This window comes from Ptychodera flava, chromosome 15 (genome assembly GCF_041260155.1).
Source record: "Ptychodera flava strain L36383 chromosome 15, AS_Pfla_20210202, whole genome shotgun sequence".
In the NCBI taxonomy this organism is placed as follows: domain Eukaryota; kingdom Metazoa; phylum Hemichordata; class Enteropneusta; family Ptychoderidae; genus Ptychodera; species Ptychodera flava.
In genome coordinates this window covers 11,554,426-11,573,964 of record NC_091942.1, presented here as the reverse complement: position 1 = coordinate 11,573,964, position 19,539 = coordinate 11,554,426, and the positions used below count along the sequence as shown (strand labels likewise).

The 19,539-nt window shown below is 38.7% G+C and overlaps 1 protein-coding gene across 3 annotated transcripts in view; it reads right to left on the bottom strand.

Moving 5' to 3' along the window:
- The window catches only part of LOC139151159 (glutamate receptor ionotropic, NMDA 2A-like), a 90,314-nt gene that overhangs the window by 36,427 nt on the left and 34,348 nt on the right, over positions 1–19,539 (bottom strand). For 2 of the 3 annotated variants that reach the window (XM_070723748.1, XM_070723749.1), the window contains exon 3: positions 7,423–8,041. In XM_070723748.1, coding sequence (XP_070579849.1) covers positions 7,423–7,938 — 516 coding nt within the window. In that variant the 5' untranslated portion in view covers positions 7,939–8,041. Of the gene's footprint in view, positions 1–7,422; positions 8,042–17,881; positions 18,854–19,539 lie in introns of those variants that run through there. The other variant, XM_070723747.1, reaches the window with a different exon arrangement.

The following is a 19,539-nucleotide window of genomic DNA, read 5'->3' as shown; positions in this document are numbered from 1 at the left end:
CAATGTGATGTATTCAAATTACGATGAAATCTTCAATTGTGTATTTTTGCAGCTATTTTAGCCACTTTTTTCTGGCAACTGAAATGAGCTATCAAAGATGTGTTAAAAATAGTTATTCTCTACATAAACACAGCGGAGCTATATCGGCCGTAAGGTAGCTTGTTTCTTGTTTGTGTTTTTCGTGTTTCTTGGCCACTTGTCATAAAAGCCATGCAAACAGATAAGCAAAAAATAAATAATAGATAACTGGAAGTAAATAAAGAAATGCATAGGCGTTTACTTACGTAGCGAAACAACGTTTATTGCAAATACACCGATTCAAATAAGTAAACAGTTAAATTACGTCTCTCCTTCGCTAGGCCGAAAATGAATGTTAAAAACGATGAAGTTAAACAACAGTGTAATGGCGGATCTAGAGGCCGGTACGATATTAGTATACCAGACATGGTCAGTATTGTCCAATATCAATAATATGAGCTAGCAATCAGCGAATCCGAACGGTGCCCAAGCGAAGAACGACGTAAGCATTTACTATGCATCGCTCTCATGCATACGCCTCTGCTTTCGTATAAAAAACATTCGCGTAAAGTGCATACTAAAATAACACATAATATTGTGGCACTGTGACCCTGTAGCAAAATGACGCATGAGACGCGATGTGATTGTGTAATTAGAAAGTACCATTGGTACACATGCTACAATGACGTCACATATTTATTTATAGATATTAATATTAACGTTAAATGTGGCTTAAATAGACCCTGTGCGTGGTTTATGGCCCGTATTTAAATAACAAGGTATATGAACAATTGACCTAGCCCGTAAATTAAAATCTGAAAAAAGTGTGCCAAGAGAACGTGCACTTGCCGCGAATAACTGAAGGCGGCTGCATAACCAATATGTCTGCCGTTATCAGAATATTTTCGACGCTAGTGAATACAGTTTCCCAAGCTGTACTTCACTTAAATATGACGCAGGCATGAGTAATATAGGTATATGGATAGAAAAAGACATAACAAATGAATCCGTTAAAGGGACAAAGTCGGCCATTTTTCATGATTTTTGTTTGATACGAGACACTACTTATATTGTTTGACATGTTGAAAGATACTGAATGAATGGGTGACCATGCATATATTCGATCCCGGTTTTAGACACGATACATGAAACCATCGCGGAAATGAATTAATACTCATGACCATTAATTCATTTTCGCGATGGTTTCATTGAATTTGTCTGAAACAGGGGCTGAATATATGCATTGTCACCAAAATATTCAGTTTTTTTCAACATGTCAAACAATATAAGTAGTATCTTGCATCAAACAAAATTCATGAAAAATGGCCGACTTTGTCAATTTAATGAATTATACCACAAGAACACAACATTGTTCCATGGATACCACCACACATAATTATCCAGACTTTGCAAGCGCAAGCCTCGGTCAGTGAACAGAACAGAGGACAGTTTCACTGCAAGCACACTCGGAGTTCATGAAAGACTCAAAGTCTAAGTTAGCAGCGGAGTCAGTGTCGTCATACCATGCAGTATACAGCGGAAGTGAAGTGATAGCTCTGTAGTTGTGTTGAGCAAGTTAGAAGTAAAAATGTGACAAAGATGATGAGTACATATTTACACCATTCCCAAATTTATACATTTATCTTATCCATTTATTGACAGGTCAGAGGATTACACTGAAAAAAATAACAAATAAACTAATTTGTGAGTTAAGGGGCACGTTTTGACAATGCATCTCAATAAAATGGGCACCTGTTTAATATGGGGTCATGATAAACTGAATAGCTACCCGACAGCATAGGGATCGTTTCGTGCAAAACATTCGATCGGGAAATCATTACAGACGAATGCAAGAGCGGAATTACGGTCATAGAATTTATAATGATCTCTAAATGACCTTCGTCATTTGTGCGATGTTCGTGATATTGCTCGGAAAGGTTTTCATTTATGAGTCTTTATGTTTCAATGCCAATGTTTTACCTTGGTTGATGCGCGTATCACCGTCATTTCCTGTCGCCTCCCGGGGTTAATGCAATGTTGACAAAAGTCGCTGATGGAAAGCTGCATGAGCACTTGATAAAACCCTAAGTTCACACATTATTAAAGCCTCGATGATCGGCAACCTGGCGTTATTCAACCGCGACGCCCTTCAAGTCACCTCAGTATCTATACGGCTGGATCAATGGTCATGTGATATAACCCGTGTCATCTTCTACATATCATTCATATGCACACTAAATCCATGGGCTTTTTTTCAAATCGCCCCATCGTGTTTGATTAGTTTGCAGATATTTGTTTTGAAAAAAAAATCAACTCTTCAACTCTCGTACAAGTGATTTTCTATATCATAAATCAACGTGACTGTTAGTTTGCTCAATGCTCCAATGATCTGGACACCTGCACCAGATGTAATGAATACTTTCGTGGAAGGAAGACAATTGCATAAATTGTGTCTTAAAAGCCATGATTACAGCGCACGCGTATGAAATTTGATAAGGTGATTTCAGAAATTGAATTTCGATAAGAGCATTATATCTGACAGGTTTTCTTTCGAAAGTCTGTTGACCTGTAGAAGTATTTACAGCGACGTTAAAATTTAAGACATAAAGCGGTAACAAGAAGTTCTAACACGACTGGAACTAATTTGGGAGAATATGATCTTTGTTCAAATTTATCAAAAGTGTTAGGTGCTAAAGCTGAAAGTTGCCATATCACAAACTTCCCATAAAAACAAGTGAATTTCAAAAAAGGAAAGTATATGAGTTTAAAGTTGCTGATGAACCCTTCAGTGCCGTTATTTTTCCCACCAAAATTTTAGTGTAACATTATACCAATCTTTACGAATTTTCCTGTATTTGTTTTGATAATTTTCAAGCAAATGGACATCACATTTGACTAGCTACAGTTTGTGATCAAAATTTTGGCAAAAATCTGACAAAATTTGACTGGGATATATTTTTTTAAAGGCGACAAAAATTGACTTTGGCGCTCAAAGGGTTAAACCTTACTTATACTCTGATTTGTCAATAAGCCTTTTTTTATTAAAAGATGACTACGATATCCCATTCTCTCAAATTAGTTCCGATCGTGTTATAATCTATACGAAATATGTTTTTTAAACTTCATGCTAAGATTACCAGCGAGTTCTTGAGAGACATAATCTTACACAAGTAAGATATGGAGGTACTTCCGAATTAATTTTATTTCTTGTAGGAATTTCGGAATGATAGTGAAGATGGTTTCGCGCTACCTCTGATTTATTGAGTCCTTCCTTTTTCAACTTGAATTTTGTGTTTGTGTTTTCAAAATGTTTTGAATGTTTGGCCCTTGTATCTTCAAAATATCGATGGAATGATCAGCTGCATATTCCAATATGTAAATACGATATGGGAATGGACTAACCCAAACTAGAGCGGCCGATCGTGTTTGCGATGGTGTCTGACCTTTATGAGTCTGGCATCTGTACCGGCCCGTTAACATCACCTTGTTTTCAAAATTGTATGTTTCAGAAATCATTATGGTCATTTCGTTTGTGACCTTGCATCTACCGACCTTTGCACACAAAAACAGAAAGACAACAGAGTACTTAAAAGATTATACAATTCCAACCAGCAAAGGTTATATGAATATTCTATTGAAAACTCAAACAATGCGAGTAATAATACCCCCTCACTGAGATCGAGAAGTTCCTTTCTTGTTTGACCTTCCATGCTGAGACAATCAACGATTTATGTAATTTTAGACACATTTGCGTATCATATACACGCTGTTCCCGTATTGCAAACTGTTCAACGCAAACCACTGGGAAGCCGCATATTTTGGTGACTGAGTTGACAGCGTATGCGCACTACTGCACTCTCTAGTGATCCCGATGCGAAGTAAATCACATCCAACAATCAGCTGTCATATTTCACATCACGTTAAATCTGAAACTTCCGTTTTAACGTGAATCTTTAATCATTCTCCCGACTGTCGGATTTGCAATATACAAACGTCTTTATAGTTTATGAAAGATCGGTTCTGACTCCTAAGCTTATATACGGTCGTATCACTGACATGTGGATATTTTGGATATACTTGAACATTTTCGTGGGAGAACTCAAGACGCTGATGATACAAATAAGCTGGCTAACACCCCCTCTGATTCTCATAGCACATCTCGTGATGTGAAACCGTATATACTCCGCATAGTAACGTGTTATATCTTTGAATTCTTTAATTTTCGCAAGATCATAGATCAACAGGTCCGTAGCAAAGCTTACGAGTGTCACGGCAAAAATACCTCTGAAAAAAACACGAGGTAGGGGGATAAAATTTAGATGTTTCATGTGATCTTTATCACTCAGCTTTTAGCAATATTGTCCCGAGTATCCGGTTTTGTTGTCTTCCGTATCCAAGCAAAACTGGTCGCAAACGTACGCTGTAATGTTTCACAACTTTCACACCTCTGCAATCGTTTTGTGATTTTCTAACTTGGGTTTGTTTGAGTCTTTCAATGCATGAAACAGATGTCCTCTCGGCGAAATGCCCTATCTACTTCTTTCCCGAAGTAGGCAATGTATCGTTATCACCTCAGAGGAATATCACTTGTGGTAGTTGTCTGGGCGCACACGTCTACACTGCCTAATAGAAATGTTTGCTACTGGGCACGATGCTGATGACTTAAGAAATGCGCATGCGCCCCTGTCGGTGCCGGCACTCTTAGCGTCAAGTGTGCAGTCGGAATATCATGCATTTGATCACATAAAACTTAAACGTTGCAAACTTTTACCTAAACTTTAATATTCCTATTGTAAGAGTGTATAGATTCACAGAGGCAATCAGTCGGGAGGGGGTGGATGGATGGGGGATGCATAAAAAGTAAAGCGATACACATCCACTTCACATCACTCATCGCCCTGTGGATGCATGGCTACCAACAATGATCAAAGGATGTTCTCCACCGATAAGACCGCATGAAAAAAACTGCATCTCATCAATCTAAAGAAATAAATACATAAAGGCATAAACTGATTTAATCTGTAAGAAGGGGCTTGCCCGAATTTTAATTGTTTTTTGTTTGGTTTTACGACCAGAACGTGTCGAGCGTATTCAAAACCATTCAACTGTTCTTTATTGTAAACAAAAAAGCCGTAGACGAGGAGCCTGCGGATGGTCGCGTTGATCGTAAAAAAGGAAAAAATAACAATTGTGCATGCATACCTTAATCTCCATGGTGTTGTCCAGGCAGTTTGATTTTAAATGCCAGATCTGGCGGTATATTTTTAATGATGAGGGTCGCTACATACAAAGGTTCATACTTCTGTTTGTTATTTTTGCACTCGACTAAAAACTATTAAGGTAGGCACATCCACCAACGGCTGCAACAATCGATACACTCATCTTAGGAGATGCTATTTCTACGCAGTTGAAATGTTTCATCGGATATTTTACAAACGAAAAAATTGGCGATTTTACGCCAAGTTCCGAAATCCGAAACACAATATTGATGAGGTGCAACTTGTTCCCTACAAGCACGGAACAGGTTTCTCAACAGTATTTATAGTCCAAGCGCTATTTTTATTCCTGTTGTCAGGCGAAAGCTTCGTTCCAATTTCCTTTTCAAAAGCACCAGCAGTGCAAGCCGTCGCAGGATTTATATTCGGCTGAGCGTTCCAAGGGCAACCAGGTTTTGACGACAATTAACTTTAACTCACTCAACTAAAACAAAAGAGGGAACATTGCATCATTCTTTTTTTTGAAATCGGGCTGATCAGTAGAAGGCTGCCGATCGAGTATTGTCGCAGTTGATAACTTGTCAATGCTTGTTACCTTTGGATATATTTTTAGGTCAATTTGTGACTCTGACGCAATGATTTATGTTGGTATTTAATGGACTTAATCAAGGCAACGTAGTTAATTAGTTACCATTAACAAGCAACACATGTTTGGACAATTGTGCCATGTTTACGTGTTGGAAATCGCTGCACGTCTTTGCAAAAATGTATAGAAATAAAAAAGACAACGAGCAAACGCCACACCTTGTAACAGCGGCGCTTTTTTTCCAACGTCCCGATGGATCAGCCCCATAAAACTTAAGATTTTAGGGGCATTCATCATGAGATGCCGCAGAATGAAATAAATGATGAACTTGCAAATTGATCATCGACCACAAAAGGTCTTCATGCCACCTGTCGCAGGCTCTGTCATGTAGCTGTTCTGAATTCATTAATATTGATACACAAAAAATCCCGATGGTTGCCTTCCCAGGGAAGGTAAGTTCTCGATATCGGTAAGAGTGGCAAACACAACACAAAAATAACAAATTGGAACTACGGTGTTCATGTCGTGTAGAGTTTCGCGCCTATCCAAGTGGATTCATCGCGACCATCGAACGAATAATTAATTAACATAAATTTATTGTATTATCGTGGTCAAAAGGTACTGGTTAAGGCCGCTGTAAGCAACGAGTGTCAATATATTCTTCTCTCGACGTCACTCAAAACTATTTCATACCAACAGATCTTTCAGTGTTGATTGTGTGAAGCTTTCCTCTGAGATCCGAACGAAAACGACCTGTGTTGTTCACGCTCGTGTCTGACCGTTTAGATCCATGGCTGACTAAAAGCTTGTTTGTTAATTGTATTCAGTTTGCAAGTATGTAGTCCTTGTTAAAGAAAGATTAGCATACATTGGTCGTGTCATCTGTTTGGAAATGTTTACGTAGTACCTGTTGTTTCCATACATTGTTGTGCGTTTGGCGTCATTTTGGCAAAACCTGTAACACCGACGGTGAATTTTTCTCCAGGGGGGATGCGCGTTTTTGTTTTGTTTTTTCACTTGCACAAAAAAAGTCAATATTCCCCAAGAGAATCCAGGCTGTCAGTTGTTTTCTTTATGTTTTTTACTTGAAAAGAAATATTCCCTAAGAGAATCCTAGTTCTCCGAGAGGCTGTGACAAGCATGATGAGTTGTCAAATACTGGCACACAAGCATAGAGAATATTAATTTAATAATTTTGGTTACGAATACCGATCGGATTGAAAATTCAAAGTCCCTTTACATATATCTGTTTATCTAATCTATGTGCATAAGGTTGATCGCATTTAGATTTGTTCAAATTATGATGAAATCTACATTATTGTATTTTAAGTATTATATAAATATATATATATATATATATATATATATATATATGTATATATATATATATTTGTTTATGTATGTATGTATGTATGTTGTATGTATGTATATATGTATGTATGTATGTATGTATGTATGTATGTATGTATGTATGTATGTATGTATGTATGTATGTATGTATGTATGTATGTATGTATGTATGTATGTATGTATGTATGTATGTATGTATGTATGTGAACGTACATCTGGCAGCACAACAGGAATAGAGTTTAAAAAACCTACCACATCTTCCACAATACACGTCATTTCTTGATTCACACCAATGATTGGCAATCCTAAGTACCCGGCTGTCATTGTGACGTGCCTACTTGCAATGTAATTGTCCATGTAAGAACCGCCGAACACAGCGTCTATCAAAGTGTGCACACCATGTGGCACAAGTTCGTGACAAATTGTCCTCACTATCTCTATATGGTCGCTCGAGTTGACGATCCTTGCGACCAACTCCAGGCGGTACTCCGGCTGTCGATCGCCGAGGGAGATTGAGGTGTTGCGAACGGTATTTTGCAGGAGGCGCAGGTGATCCTCACTCGAAAGCAGCGCCCCGAGCCGAACCGTCTCAGTCCCAGAGATTCCTGTTTCCCCGTTTGCGGCAGATCGCGGGGTCGCCCTTCCTTGCGTATGCGGGGGTATCTCGCCGCAGTTTGTCAGCGATATCCAGAGCACGGCAGCGATCGCCAGAAGCCATGTACGGTACCAGTTCTTGGTGACCATGTTCGGCCTCCTGTCGGAGTCCATACTTTGGCGATATTCAGCTATTTGCTGAAACTGTCAGGCGGCCATCCCCCACCATCCTCTCCGCAGCTTAATGGCTGAGTAGACTAAAAGACATGACGACCACCTGTGAACGGAGCAACAGAGTCAGTGAGTTTAATTGCAGGTTTCCCCAACGTGGGTGAAATTCACTGTATGGCTATATGCCGCTAAAATTAAAGTTGAAAAACAGGCCAGGCTGAATGTGTAACCTTTGACACAGGGATACGGTCGTTGGAAATAAAACCAACGTGACAACAGCTACCAGCAAATTTGGTTATTTTCTCTAAAATATCAGAGTGTTCGCATGTGCATAAAATCGACAACAGGGGACAAAAATAATTTTGGTGCTCACTTTTTCTCCACATTAAGCACGACTGGAACGGAAGTGTGGGCGCTAATTTAATTTTATCAAAACATCCACAGTGTCCTTGATGGCGTTAGCATAGTGAACTCCACGTCGCTGACAACCTCACAACACCGGGAATTTTGTTGTTTTCCTTGTTCAGAGCCGTTGTTCGTGTTGTTTAAATTGATCACCGAGAACCGCTCACATTTTTTATGACTTTCCAGAAAAAAACGTCGATTGCTGCAGCGTTTTTTTTTAAATAAGAATTTAGGTGTATATTATTATGTCGTTGGCGTAGATTGTAAGCCCCAATAAAAACATTTGCGGATTCTGTTTATTTTTGCCTTATTTTTCCTTTTGTTCATCTCTTATGTCGTTCTCGATGTAGAGCGCTCCGATATAAATGAGGTCACATGAAGGCATTTATTCCATCAATTGTACGTTTCAGTGGTTTTCGAACGATGGGATAGCTATTTTTGAAAATAATTTCGTTAGTTACTGCTCTGCATCTTGAAAATGCCGGAAGAAATGTAAAGCCAACATGTTTTGACACATTCCTGAAGACGTCAACAAATTAAAAAATAGTCATCATGAGACAGTCTTGGGCATCTACCTGATATGCTAATGAGCAACCCAACGGTAGATCATGCAACATCCGAACGAGTGGGTTTGGCTAGTGGGTCTCTCTGTTGTTGTTATTGTTGTTGTTGTTGTTCGCCCAGCTTAATCGATGTATTCATTGCTCTGATAAAGTTTGTATGTGATGTGTGGTAGTGAGTGTACGAGCATGAGTGCTTCATGAACTCTACGGCGTGTAGAGGGGTTGCAGTAACACGATTGGAACTAATTTGGGATAATTGGATGACGAAGTAATGTCTGTTTGATCAGCAAATGTAAGCTCATCTGCATTTCTTTTTAAGTTATACACTTGTTTTTATGAGTAAATTGTAATATTTAACCATTAAGCTTTAGAGCACCTAACACTTTTTAGAAATTTGAAAAATATGAAGATCCGATTATCTCAAATTAGTTCCAATCGTGTTCAGTAAAAAATGTACAACTTGGTTATTGATCCACTTGGTTTTTGAGGGTGGCCAAGCGGCTCTGTCTGTGGCCTCTCCGCTACGAGTGACTGGTTGACGTACGTTTTGAGTTCGAACCCGTTTGAGAACGCCGTATTTGCATGCTTGTATGTGTCCGTGTCAGCTTTTGTTTCATAGAGAACTGTGAAAATTCTACACGAAAGTTCAAGTAATTTTGGTCATGGTAATATATTCGTGCATAAATCTGGATGTGCCATTCATAATTAGATAATCTGCATTAAGTCTTGAAAATGATAAATTAATTTGATTGCCATGGAGAACATTCTTATTACGCGACGCAAACAGTATTAGTGACAGACAACAGTTAGCTTGTGCATGGTATTAGTAGTTTGTCAGTCTACTTACCAGCCTCCGCCGGAAAAAAAGTAATAGTTGGGCAACTTTGCATACAGAACGACTGTAGGCCTGGCACGTTTCATTGACAAATGTTATCCGATGCAGATTTGCATTCACAAATCCGTGATTACATATCACAATTATGTCAACTTTCGTAATCTTCACTGAAATTTGACACGAAGACTGTTGCAGACACGAATGTGTGCATTGCGTTGATAAGAGACAGAGCAATGCAATGTCAACATTTTTGCCCTATTCCCAACTATTCGATCTTTATCTTATCAAATACAATACCATCATTATTTTTCTAATTTTGGGGTAATACATGAAAAGCAAGTAATTGTGTGCATTTTTTTCAAAATTGTAGCAACATATACTGGTCAGCTATAAACTTAAATATGCCACCGTTATTTGGAACAGTACAATTAAACACAAGCCTGAAAAAAAGGACAGAGCTCCACATTTACATGATCAGCCCTTCTCCATTAAAAAATCACATCTTCTTTATGACGACTTTAAATTTCCCTGCTTAAGCTGTTTTTAATTCGAAGTCAATATGTAATTTTATATAAATGTGTTAATACAAAATTCAATGTCTCTATTACAGGGTCTTTTTGTCGACACCCATCGAGTGTTTTAACTTCAATCGTGTCTGTAACCGTCTTTTCGGGTTTACATATAGTTTGCATAATTATTGCTAGACATTTTAGGCGCATTAAACGTTCGGCAAAACAGTACCAGTGTTGCCATTTGACGCCTAAAGAAATATTGACCACATCACGACATGATGACGTTGAACGACAATTAACGATGCACTTCTAGAGTAATATCTTTCATTGTCAATAATTGAAATCAGAATAAATAAATAAATAAATAAATAAATACAAGCTTAGTCATTCTTGATATGTAAATAGACAATCTTCGTTCATACGTACATGGGTCCCTTAAAGCCTCGGAAGCTATATCTCTCTGCTCGATGAGATGATTTGAAATCAAACGTAACTTATGTGAAATTACTTACACAAGTGTGATCATATTAGGTTTTCCATACATTGCCGACGAACGTACAACTTCGATTTGAACAACTAAATAACTGTCGATTACAAATCAAATATGGCCTCAACAAACATACGCCGGAATAAGATCATAAATTCTTTCGACCAAATTCATTACCAATGATTGAAATGATGGCATTTTCAAAGACAATACGATTTAATAATAGGTATCATAAACGTCTATCCAAAGACATGATGGTATAATTTTGGTAGACAAAATACCAACAGATACATCTAACGGCTACTTTGATCCCCAGTGGCGGAAAGGGGATGTGGTTAATCAAGGCCGCTTCATTTGGCACGTTCGGTCTTAGATTTAAGCCTGTGTGTTCGCACTGTTGGCGAAATCAAAGACAGACTTAGATACAATCGTGTCATCCGGACTAAAACTTGACTGTTTGTCTGGCATCTAAAGTGTGATTTACGGTGTACTCTTGCAGGTGAGTTATGCTATCGCATCGCCTTCTAGACTTCAAGCTGTGCTGTCGGGTTATAGGTTATCGACTCCCGACTTCTTGCGGATAATAGTGAGTAGAATGCACAACGACATATGCACGAATGCAGTGAGTGACAATATGATAGGCCAAAATACAAAAAGTTTGTCTCTTGTCCTCACGCTCGTTGATCTAGACTAGCCGCGTCAGTCTTTTTACCACTCTTGCTGGAAAAGATTAAATCATGAGAGTGCACAGAAGGCCATGTTAGTACCTAGAGGAGAAAATGTGTGCGCAGTATGGTTTTAAAAGTGAACCCATTGTCGTTATCCCGCTGTATGTCAGCTTTACCATTGCATTTAATGCATTGTTTTGTTATTTCTTTATGTCGGTAGTTGAGTCTTGCACGCTCAAAAAGCACATTAAAAATCTTAATAATTTTGGCAGAGTCCTCGGATCAGCAAAATGTATACTTTATTTTTTGCGATTACCATTGAAGTACTTAATGTACGAAGAAAACGACTGACAAAGCTCCTGATAAAAACTGTTAATTCCTTTCGCCTTGCCTATCAAAGAAAAACCGTCAAACCCGCCAACATTGTTATCTTTGTTCTGGTACAGAAATGAAAACATTATTTTAATATTTTGACATATCTTTTCGAGGGACGCGTGGTCGCAGCCTGAACCCAATAAAAACGTGAACCTACCGAAGTACGCCATTATCCTTAGGCATGTAATGAGTGACACCATTTGTTTTGGATAAAAGAAATTGCATTTGATATATGAGCAGGCGACCCTCTCAAGGAATCATTGGTCTACTTACGTTAAAGACTATGATTTATTACCGTAGCCATGGCTCCAGGATGTTTCCGTTGGGTTCATTTACAGTAGCTTTTACGTTGATTGGTTTCCGCTATACTTCATTCATTTAATATCGAAATACAATGCTCCTTCATCCAACCCTGAACGCGATAAACGTTGTTTTTATTACACGCTACTTCAGTGAAAGAAGTCACTCGAAAAATTTATTCATCTTTCAAGGAGAAATGTCACAACAAAGCACGTGTTTCACGAATTATCGAAATTAATTTCGTAGTATTTATTGCGATACAGAGGGAAAATGACCTTTTCAAATTTAATAGAGTCCGTTCTAGTAAACGAAGGACAGGGTCAATTAATTTTATTTTCAAATTGTTTTCCGCATTGGCTTGATTGACTGCCGTTGATTTTTTCTCTCTCTATACTCTCACAAGGCCATCGTCGGATTTATTTAAGCGATAATTAGGTTCGGAAATTTCATTTTGTGAGCGCAAGAAACCACTTGCTATGCTGTTACTCTTCCCAGGGACGAAATATCTGACTGACGGTTGAATCCACGCTTATCCGCATTCCGGAAACCATCAAGGCTCCAGAGGGTAAAACGGAAATAGGAAATTGCAGCGGGGTCAAACCAATTCTGAATACCCACAGATGCCGGCTACAGATACAGCTATATGAATGATGAAAAACCATTATCAAGTCTGTTTTTTATCATAGGAGCATCTAAGTGACTCGATCCCTCAGCACACATATACTGTATATGAACACACAATTATTACATTTTTCAAAGGCAGACCGAAGTACCTGAACTATCGTTCTCTGTTCGAAGGCAGGCATTTCCTAACTTATTCCTCTGATTGCACTTACTAGTATAATTTCCAAATTCGAAAACATTCATCATCCTGACGAATAAAACATGAAATTTAATTAGTTGCATCGCAGTCACTGTATAATCTCTGGTAAGTTAGTATGCGCCTCGGAAGTGAAAGACTTAAACTTTTGCTCAAGCTTTCCTAAATGAAACTTTCAACCATTCTCTTACGAAAGCAACAATAAAAATCAGGGGTGACAGTGCAAAGTTTGGAAGTAGCGAACAAATTACTCAACATTTGCGATATTCGAAATTCAAAATGGCCGCCATTCCTGTGGTAACTCTATTGGGTAAAAATGTAATTTCGGAGTTTTAAAAGACTAAGACGATGGAAGTTTTTCTTTCTCCAAGAGCTTTAAAATGAGCCCCCACAAGTAGTAGATCAGAAAAGAAGCGTAGAAATTTTAGAGTCCGAATATATCTGTCCCCGAGGCGCGTTAACGTTCTACCTTAAGAGCGGAGCATTCCGTGTACTTGAAAAGTGATTTATCCGAGAGGTTTTGCTCTTTTCAATTGCAACTGACGATCTGCTACTTTGTTTGTTCTTAAGTGACCTTTGCCCTCTCCTTTGCTTCTCTTGAACCGATGCGCCAGATTACGAATTTACGAGGCATCGACCATTCATCACTGACGATGTGTCTTCTACATGTATCATGCTCGGGGCATTGCGGGCACGCATATCATCTTTTCAGCCAAGTCACAATTTACGACAGTCTTTCAAAAAGATGATTAATAATTTATTCCAGCATCACTATCAAATTTATACGATCAATTGGTAACCTAATACTTGTGCCTGAGTCTCTCAAAAAATTGCTTTTGTATATCGTCAATGTACAATGCGCTTTTAGTAAAATGTTTGACTGTTAGACAATAAATTCGTAAGATTTTGATGTTGGGGCATCTCCACTGATAATAGCATTTCGTTCATTAAGGTAGAATGCGCCTCGGGGACAGAAATTCGGACCCTCACACTTTTACAATACTTCTTTGGTCTGCCCTATATGGTTGCTCATTTTGAAGCTCTTGTCGTAAGGAAAGTTTACACAGGCTTATTCTCATTGAACTCGAACATGTATTTTTCCAATGGAGTTAACACAAAGGTGACAGCCATTTTGAATTCAAGAGTCAGCAAATATTGGATGATTTGTCTCGCCACTGCAATTTGTTTTCACTGTGAACCTTGATTTTGATTTTTTATTTTGAAGGGGGACAACTTAAAGTTTCCTTGCTAAAAGTGTAAGTCGTTCAATTTTGAGACGCGAACTACCTTTTAAGCTGGAACGCGTCTCGGGAACAGATTGTCTGACTCTCAAATTTCTACAATTCTTTTCTGATCTACCACTTGTGGGGGCTCATTTTAAAACTCTTGGAGAAAGAAAAACTTTCATTGACTTGGTTTTTCTAAAATCAAAAATTTGATTTTCCCCATAGAGTTAATACAGCAATGGCGGCCTCTAATATCACAAATGTTGGGTAATTTGTTTCGCTCGATCCAAACCCCTGATTTTTATTGTTAGTTTGGTAAGAGAATGGTTGAAAGTGTCATTCAGGAAAGTTTCAGCAAAAGTTTTAGTCTTTCACTTTTTAGGTGCATAATACTTTTAATCTGTGAATCCGTGTTTGTTTTATGCCTTGCGTCATTAGTCTTATTTCGGGGCAAAATATTATCATAACATTTGCTTCATTCGGTGTACAGAAGCGGCCATTATTCTAGTAAAAATGTCAGATTTCTTCGACTTATCGATAGATTTAGAGCTGGGGAGTTATTTTCCGGCACCATGTCGGTAAATATTTGCTTTCTGAACCATGTATTTACTTGGCGGTTATCGAAGAGGCATATTGCCATTGGTGCGCAAACGTATCTATAGCATCTTCACAACACGTGGCCGTATGATCTTTGGAAGTTGGTTCGCGCGTTGCGGGGATGTGGATATCTAAATATAATTTAAACTTTAAATTTCAAAGTTCTGTCCCGGTAGCTTTCAGCTGTCGACGATTAACCATAGCAATGCGCCTGACGACGAGAAATTACTCTTTAACCACACGTGAGTTGTGTAATAACCATTTGGTTGCTACTCCCGCACATCAATTTCATTCGTCTAAAATAAGGTACGCGATTTTTGATTTACAGTTTGTAGCTTTAAATGACATGTTGAAGAAAAGAGTACATCTGGTGATTGCGAATACAAAAGATCCACTACAGTGTCCTAAATATGTCATCAAATTGTCATACTTTGAAGGAGAGCGCATTTATAGCCTTAATGTAGGGATTACGTGTCCTTATCACCTGCACGCATGAGAGATCCTGAGTGTTCACTAGCTTAGGTGTGTAAATTGAAATGGATACGTCTTGTATGCACCAAAGCACTACGACTACATTCACTGTAATTTCGAGTTCTATATCGTGACTGGGTCTATTAATGACAAATGTTAAATAGTATGATATATGGGAAGTTTGCAAAAGCCTCAGTTTCGCTTCAAGTCTCAAAATGATTCTTTGCCAGTCTGCCCGATTAATGGAATCACTTATGAACATATAGAAAAAGTTAAATTTCTTGGGGTAAAGAATGATCGAAAAGTTAAAATGTCGTTTTCGAGACACGAAATTCAATTTATGCAACACAGATTTGTGGCTCTTTTGTGAGTACGTATATAGTTGTGTTCGACAGAATCAGGCACAACGTACAGGGTCTGACTTAACATTTTAATAGAGATGCCTTTCCCATTTTATATCAGGTCTATGTGCCACTATGTAATGTTTTTATTTTACATGGCGAAACCTTACGCTCTAAAACCTGTTTCACAAAACATATAGCTATATACCTTAGAAATACGACCTTTCGTTTCTGTACTTTGTCAAAGAACAATGTATATTCGTGAGATGTGCAATCAGTCGCCTGTTGTATTACTCTCGTCTCTCTTCGATACCGCCACAAAACAGAAATCGAAATGTTTCTACCTATGGTGAAAAGGCAAAGGTGCAAATGTCACATGGTGTTCATTTATGCGCTTGCGTGCAATGACCATAATTTGCCATAAAAACCGAGGTGTTTAATTTCCGTAGCGACTTTGTCGAAGTTTATGAAGTCGTTAGAACACAATTGAATTCATTTCTGTGTCTCTCGTGCGATCGCAAGCCATGATTCTGATTTCTCATAAAAAAAGGGTAGAAACATTTCCGAAACGACTTGCAGAACTTAATGAACTCGATAGAACACGCGTGAATTCCTCTGTTCTGATGGCTGCCGGGAAGGAGGCATGGTAACAGTGCTGTGTTTCATTGAAACCGTCAAAAAGCCACCGCTCAATTATTTATTTCGCTGTTTTAACAGGACTTCCGTGACGGCATTTCTCAACAATGACTTAATTAAAATGCCTCTCATCTAGTTTTTCAGGAACTGTACATGTACTGTCTTTATTCACGCCACATTGGAATGCCCCAAGGTTAGCCAGCCATGTAGCTTCAATATCCCCAGGGGCAACGAACCGTCAGAGGAGCATGATTATCGCGACAGGATGTCCCTTGCAAGCGAACAGGTGAAGAAGTAGCTTATCTACCCATTTGTGACAAGCAGATATCCCGCTTTTTACATTTTTTTCCTCTCCACAAAGGTGAACAGACAACGATGATCTGTCACGTAGAAAGGACGCCTAGTAACAAGGTCCATTGAGGAACTTTAATACATCGCAAAGCATATAGAGGAATCAGTATTTGTCTCGGCATGAAAGATATCAGCTGCCGGCTATACATTAAGTCGTTCATTCGAGACAATTTATCATTGAACCGCATCCTTGGTGAAGTGTGCTCTCTACAAGAATTATAAGCAGTTGCCTGTCTTCGATAGAAGTACGCTGAGAGTTGCTGTAAAAGCAACATGCATTACTGTCATTTTAAGAAACCGTGCACCCAGCTTAATTATCAAAAATATTAAACTTGACGGTCAAATGAAGTTTTACAGCCACCTTTTGTTACTTTCTGAAAAGAACATATCATTGAATGTGTTTTTCGCCGCTGGAATACTGTTGGCAAAAAAAGTTGACAAATCATTTATTTATTCATGAGGTAATCTGACAGCCCTGCATCGCATGTCATGTGGACTTTGTTAAGACTTTACAAAAGATACTCATAAGGTTTTAATGGAACGACATTATATTACTTCCAACTTGACCGATAGAACATCCAATTCGTCCGGAAAGGAAGCAAGTATGCGAGTGCGAATGTTGCACCGTGTGCATATACACACAAATCACTTGCGGAAGTGGCTGTGAATCTGGCAACACTGTTACTTGAGCCTCAGGCTTTGCGCTTTGTTTTTCCCCCTGATTCGTTTAATTCAGCAAACCGTATTTACAATGCATGGAGAGGGAATCACTGTCAGGCTTCACGGCTTGAAAAAATCATCAACAATTAATGAAGTCATCCTCGTTAAAGTGAAAACAGTCGGACGAGCACCGCCGCGGGACAAAACGGCGACATCGCCGTTGTCACAACTGTGCAAAACAGTCCGTCCCCAATTGAGTGATCACGAACCAGATTTGATCGATTTGGCGCTGCGAGATTGCATGTTTACATTAATATATCTTGTATATGCTCAAATTTGAGTCTTAGCATGTCAGAATTGGTAAGGTTTGATTGAATACCGACAAATACTGTCAATTGAACACTGAATATGGGAACAAAGGAAGCTCAATAGAACTATATGTACAATTAAATGGGGTTTTTCAATAGTTCACAAACGAATTGTGTATTTTGAACAAATTCCACAAATGTGTTGTCTATTTCACGAACGTGTATGGTAATTTTCGTATGATAAAAAAAAAATTACTTAAGTCGATCAGGTTAAGTACATCAATTGTGTCATCTTTAGGTAACTTTACAGCTTCTTCACGATCAACGAGCCATTCTAACTTCAAACAGTGTTTCATGGGGAAAAAACGAATAACCCTTGGTATCGCCTCACCTGAATTCTGAAACAGCTCAATGCTTGGAGATCTTATCAGCCAGTCTATATCTCTGTCTTTCGTTTTCCCACAGAGGGCTACGTACGTGCTGATGATCACAAGCAATAAAAAGCGACACTTCAATTGGTCTCCAATAAATGTAAGCCCGCAACTGTACGCATACCCTTGGCCTGGTTGTCAGTGGCGCTCACACTGGCGTAACCGTCAGTATAACGGGGCGGAATGTTGGAGTGTCGCTTCGTCCGCACGCCTTGTCACAAAGTTAGAATGAATCAAAAGTCACGCACGATGTAGATGCATTGACCGTGAAGAGGCTTCTGGCAAGAACAGGCTGGTGAAAAATATGACGTTTCATAACAGACGTCCCTTGTTCATACATCGCCTTATCTTTGCCCATAACATGACACGACAGCCGTCCTCATTGTCAGTGCGCGATGATCGGTGAAAGTGTGGAGAGACTTACGTGTGACAGGAATACTTATTACCAAATTACCCGCTCAGGTCCTGAATCTCGAAGCAACAGCGTCTGACTACGATTCCCGCGAGGGGTAAGGTTTAGAAAAACAGGTGGCAACTAGCGGTAGATCCTGTTGCAGGCTAACAGAGAACGCCAAAGTCGCCAGTTGACGCCGCCGCACAGTGTGAGATTATTAAAGCCCTCGCGTCGCTTATCTTTCAGTTTATGTGACCTTGTGCTAGCCCATTTTCAACCATATATCAAACAACGACATTGTGTGCCACCTGTGATAGCATTGCGAAAATAATTACATTCGAAAATAATTACATTCGAATCGATGCCGTGATGTTGCTCCGTAATGTATCCACCAGCGTTCACTTCTGACCGACAGCACGAAGTCTCCTCACTGTCAACATCAAATCCAATAGGCTTGCCATGACCCGTGTCCCGTAAAGTGGAAAATCCGAAGGACCACTTGAATGTCCGCAACGTTGATTTCAAATGCGAGCAAGCTAATTCTTTCGCACATGCGCAGGCCAGTCTTTGCATCACACCTGCATAATATTTGTTTTAAAATTTTTATACCATAGAAGGCAAATGCCCTGCTTTTACACAACAATGGAGATTAGTTTCAATCTTTCGAAAGGCGCTCTGTATAAACGCTCACCAGCATTTTATGTCGGGCTTTGCTACTTCATATCTTTCACTTAATGAAGGCATGATGGCGCATGGTATATGGAGACTTATGTACATCAATTATTTAATTAAGGTTGTTGTTATTGTTATTGTTGCCTGAGGATCATACCTTTTCCCCCATGAAATTGACCTACTTGTGTGTGGTGTGCGTGAAAGTTTGTTTGTTTGTTGATGCCCTGTTATGTTGTTGTCATCCTGACTGTACAAATCTAATGTTTAACCCCTGGATTTTGGATACTGGATTGGGATGAATGTGATTACTTTACTTGCATATATATATTATATATATATATATATATATATATATATATATATATATATATATATATATATATATATATATATATATATATATATATATATAGATAGATAGATAGATAGATAGATAGATAGATAGATAGATAGATAGATAGATAGATAGATAGATAGATAGATGTAGATATTTATATATTTATGTATGTATGTGTCTCTCTGTCTCTCTGGCTCTCTGTCTGTCTCTCTGTC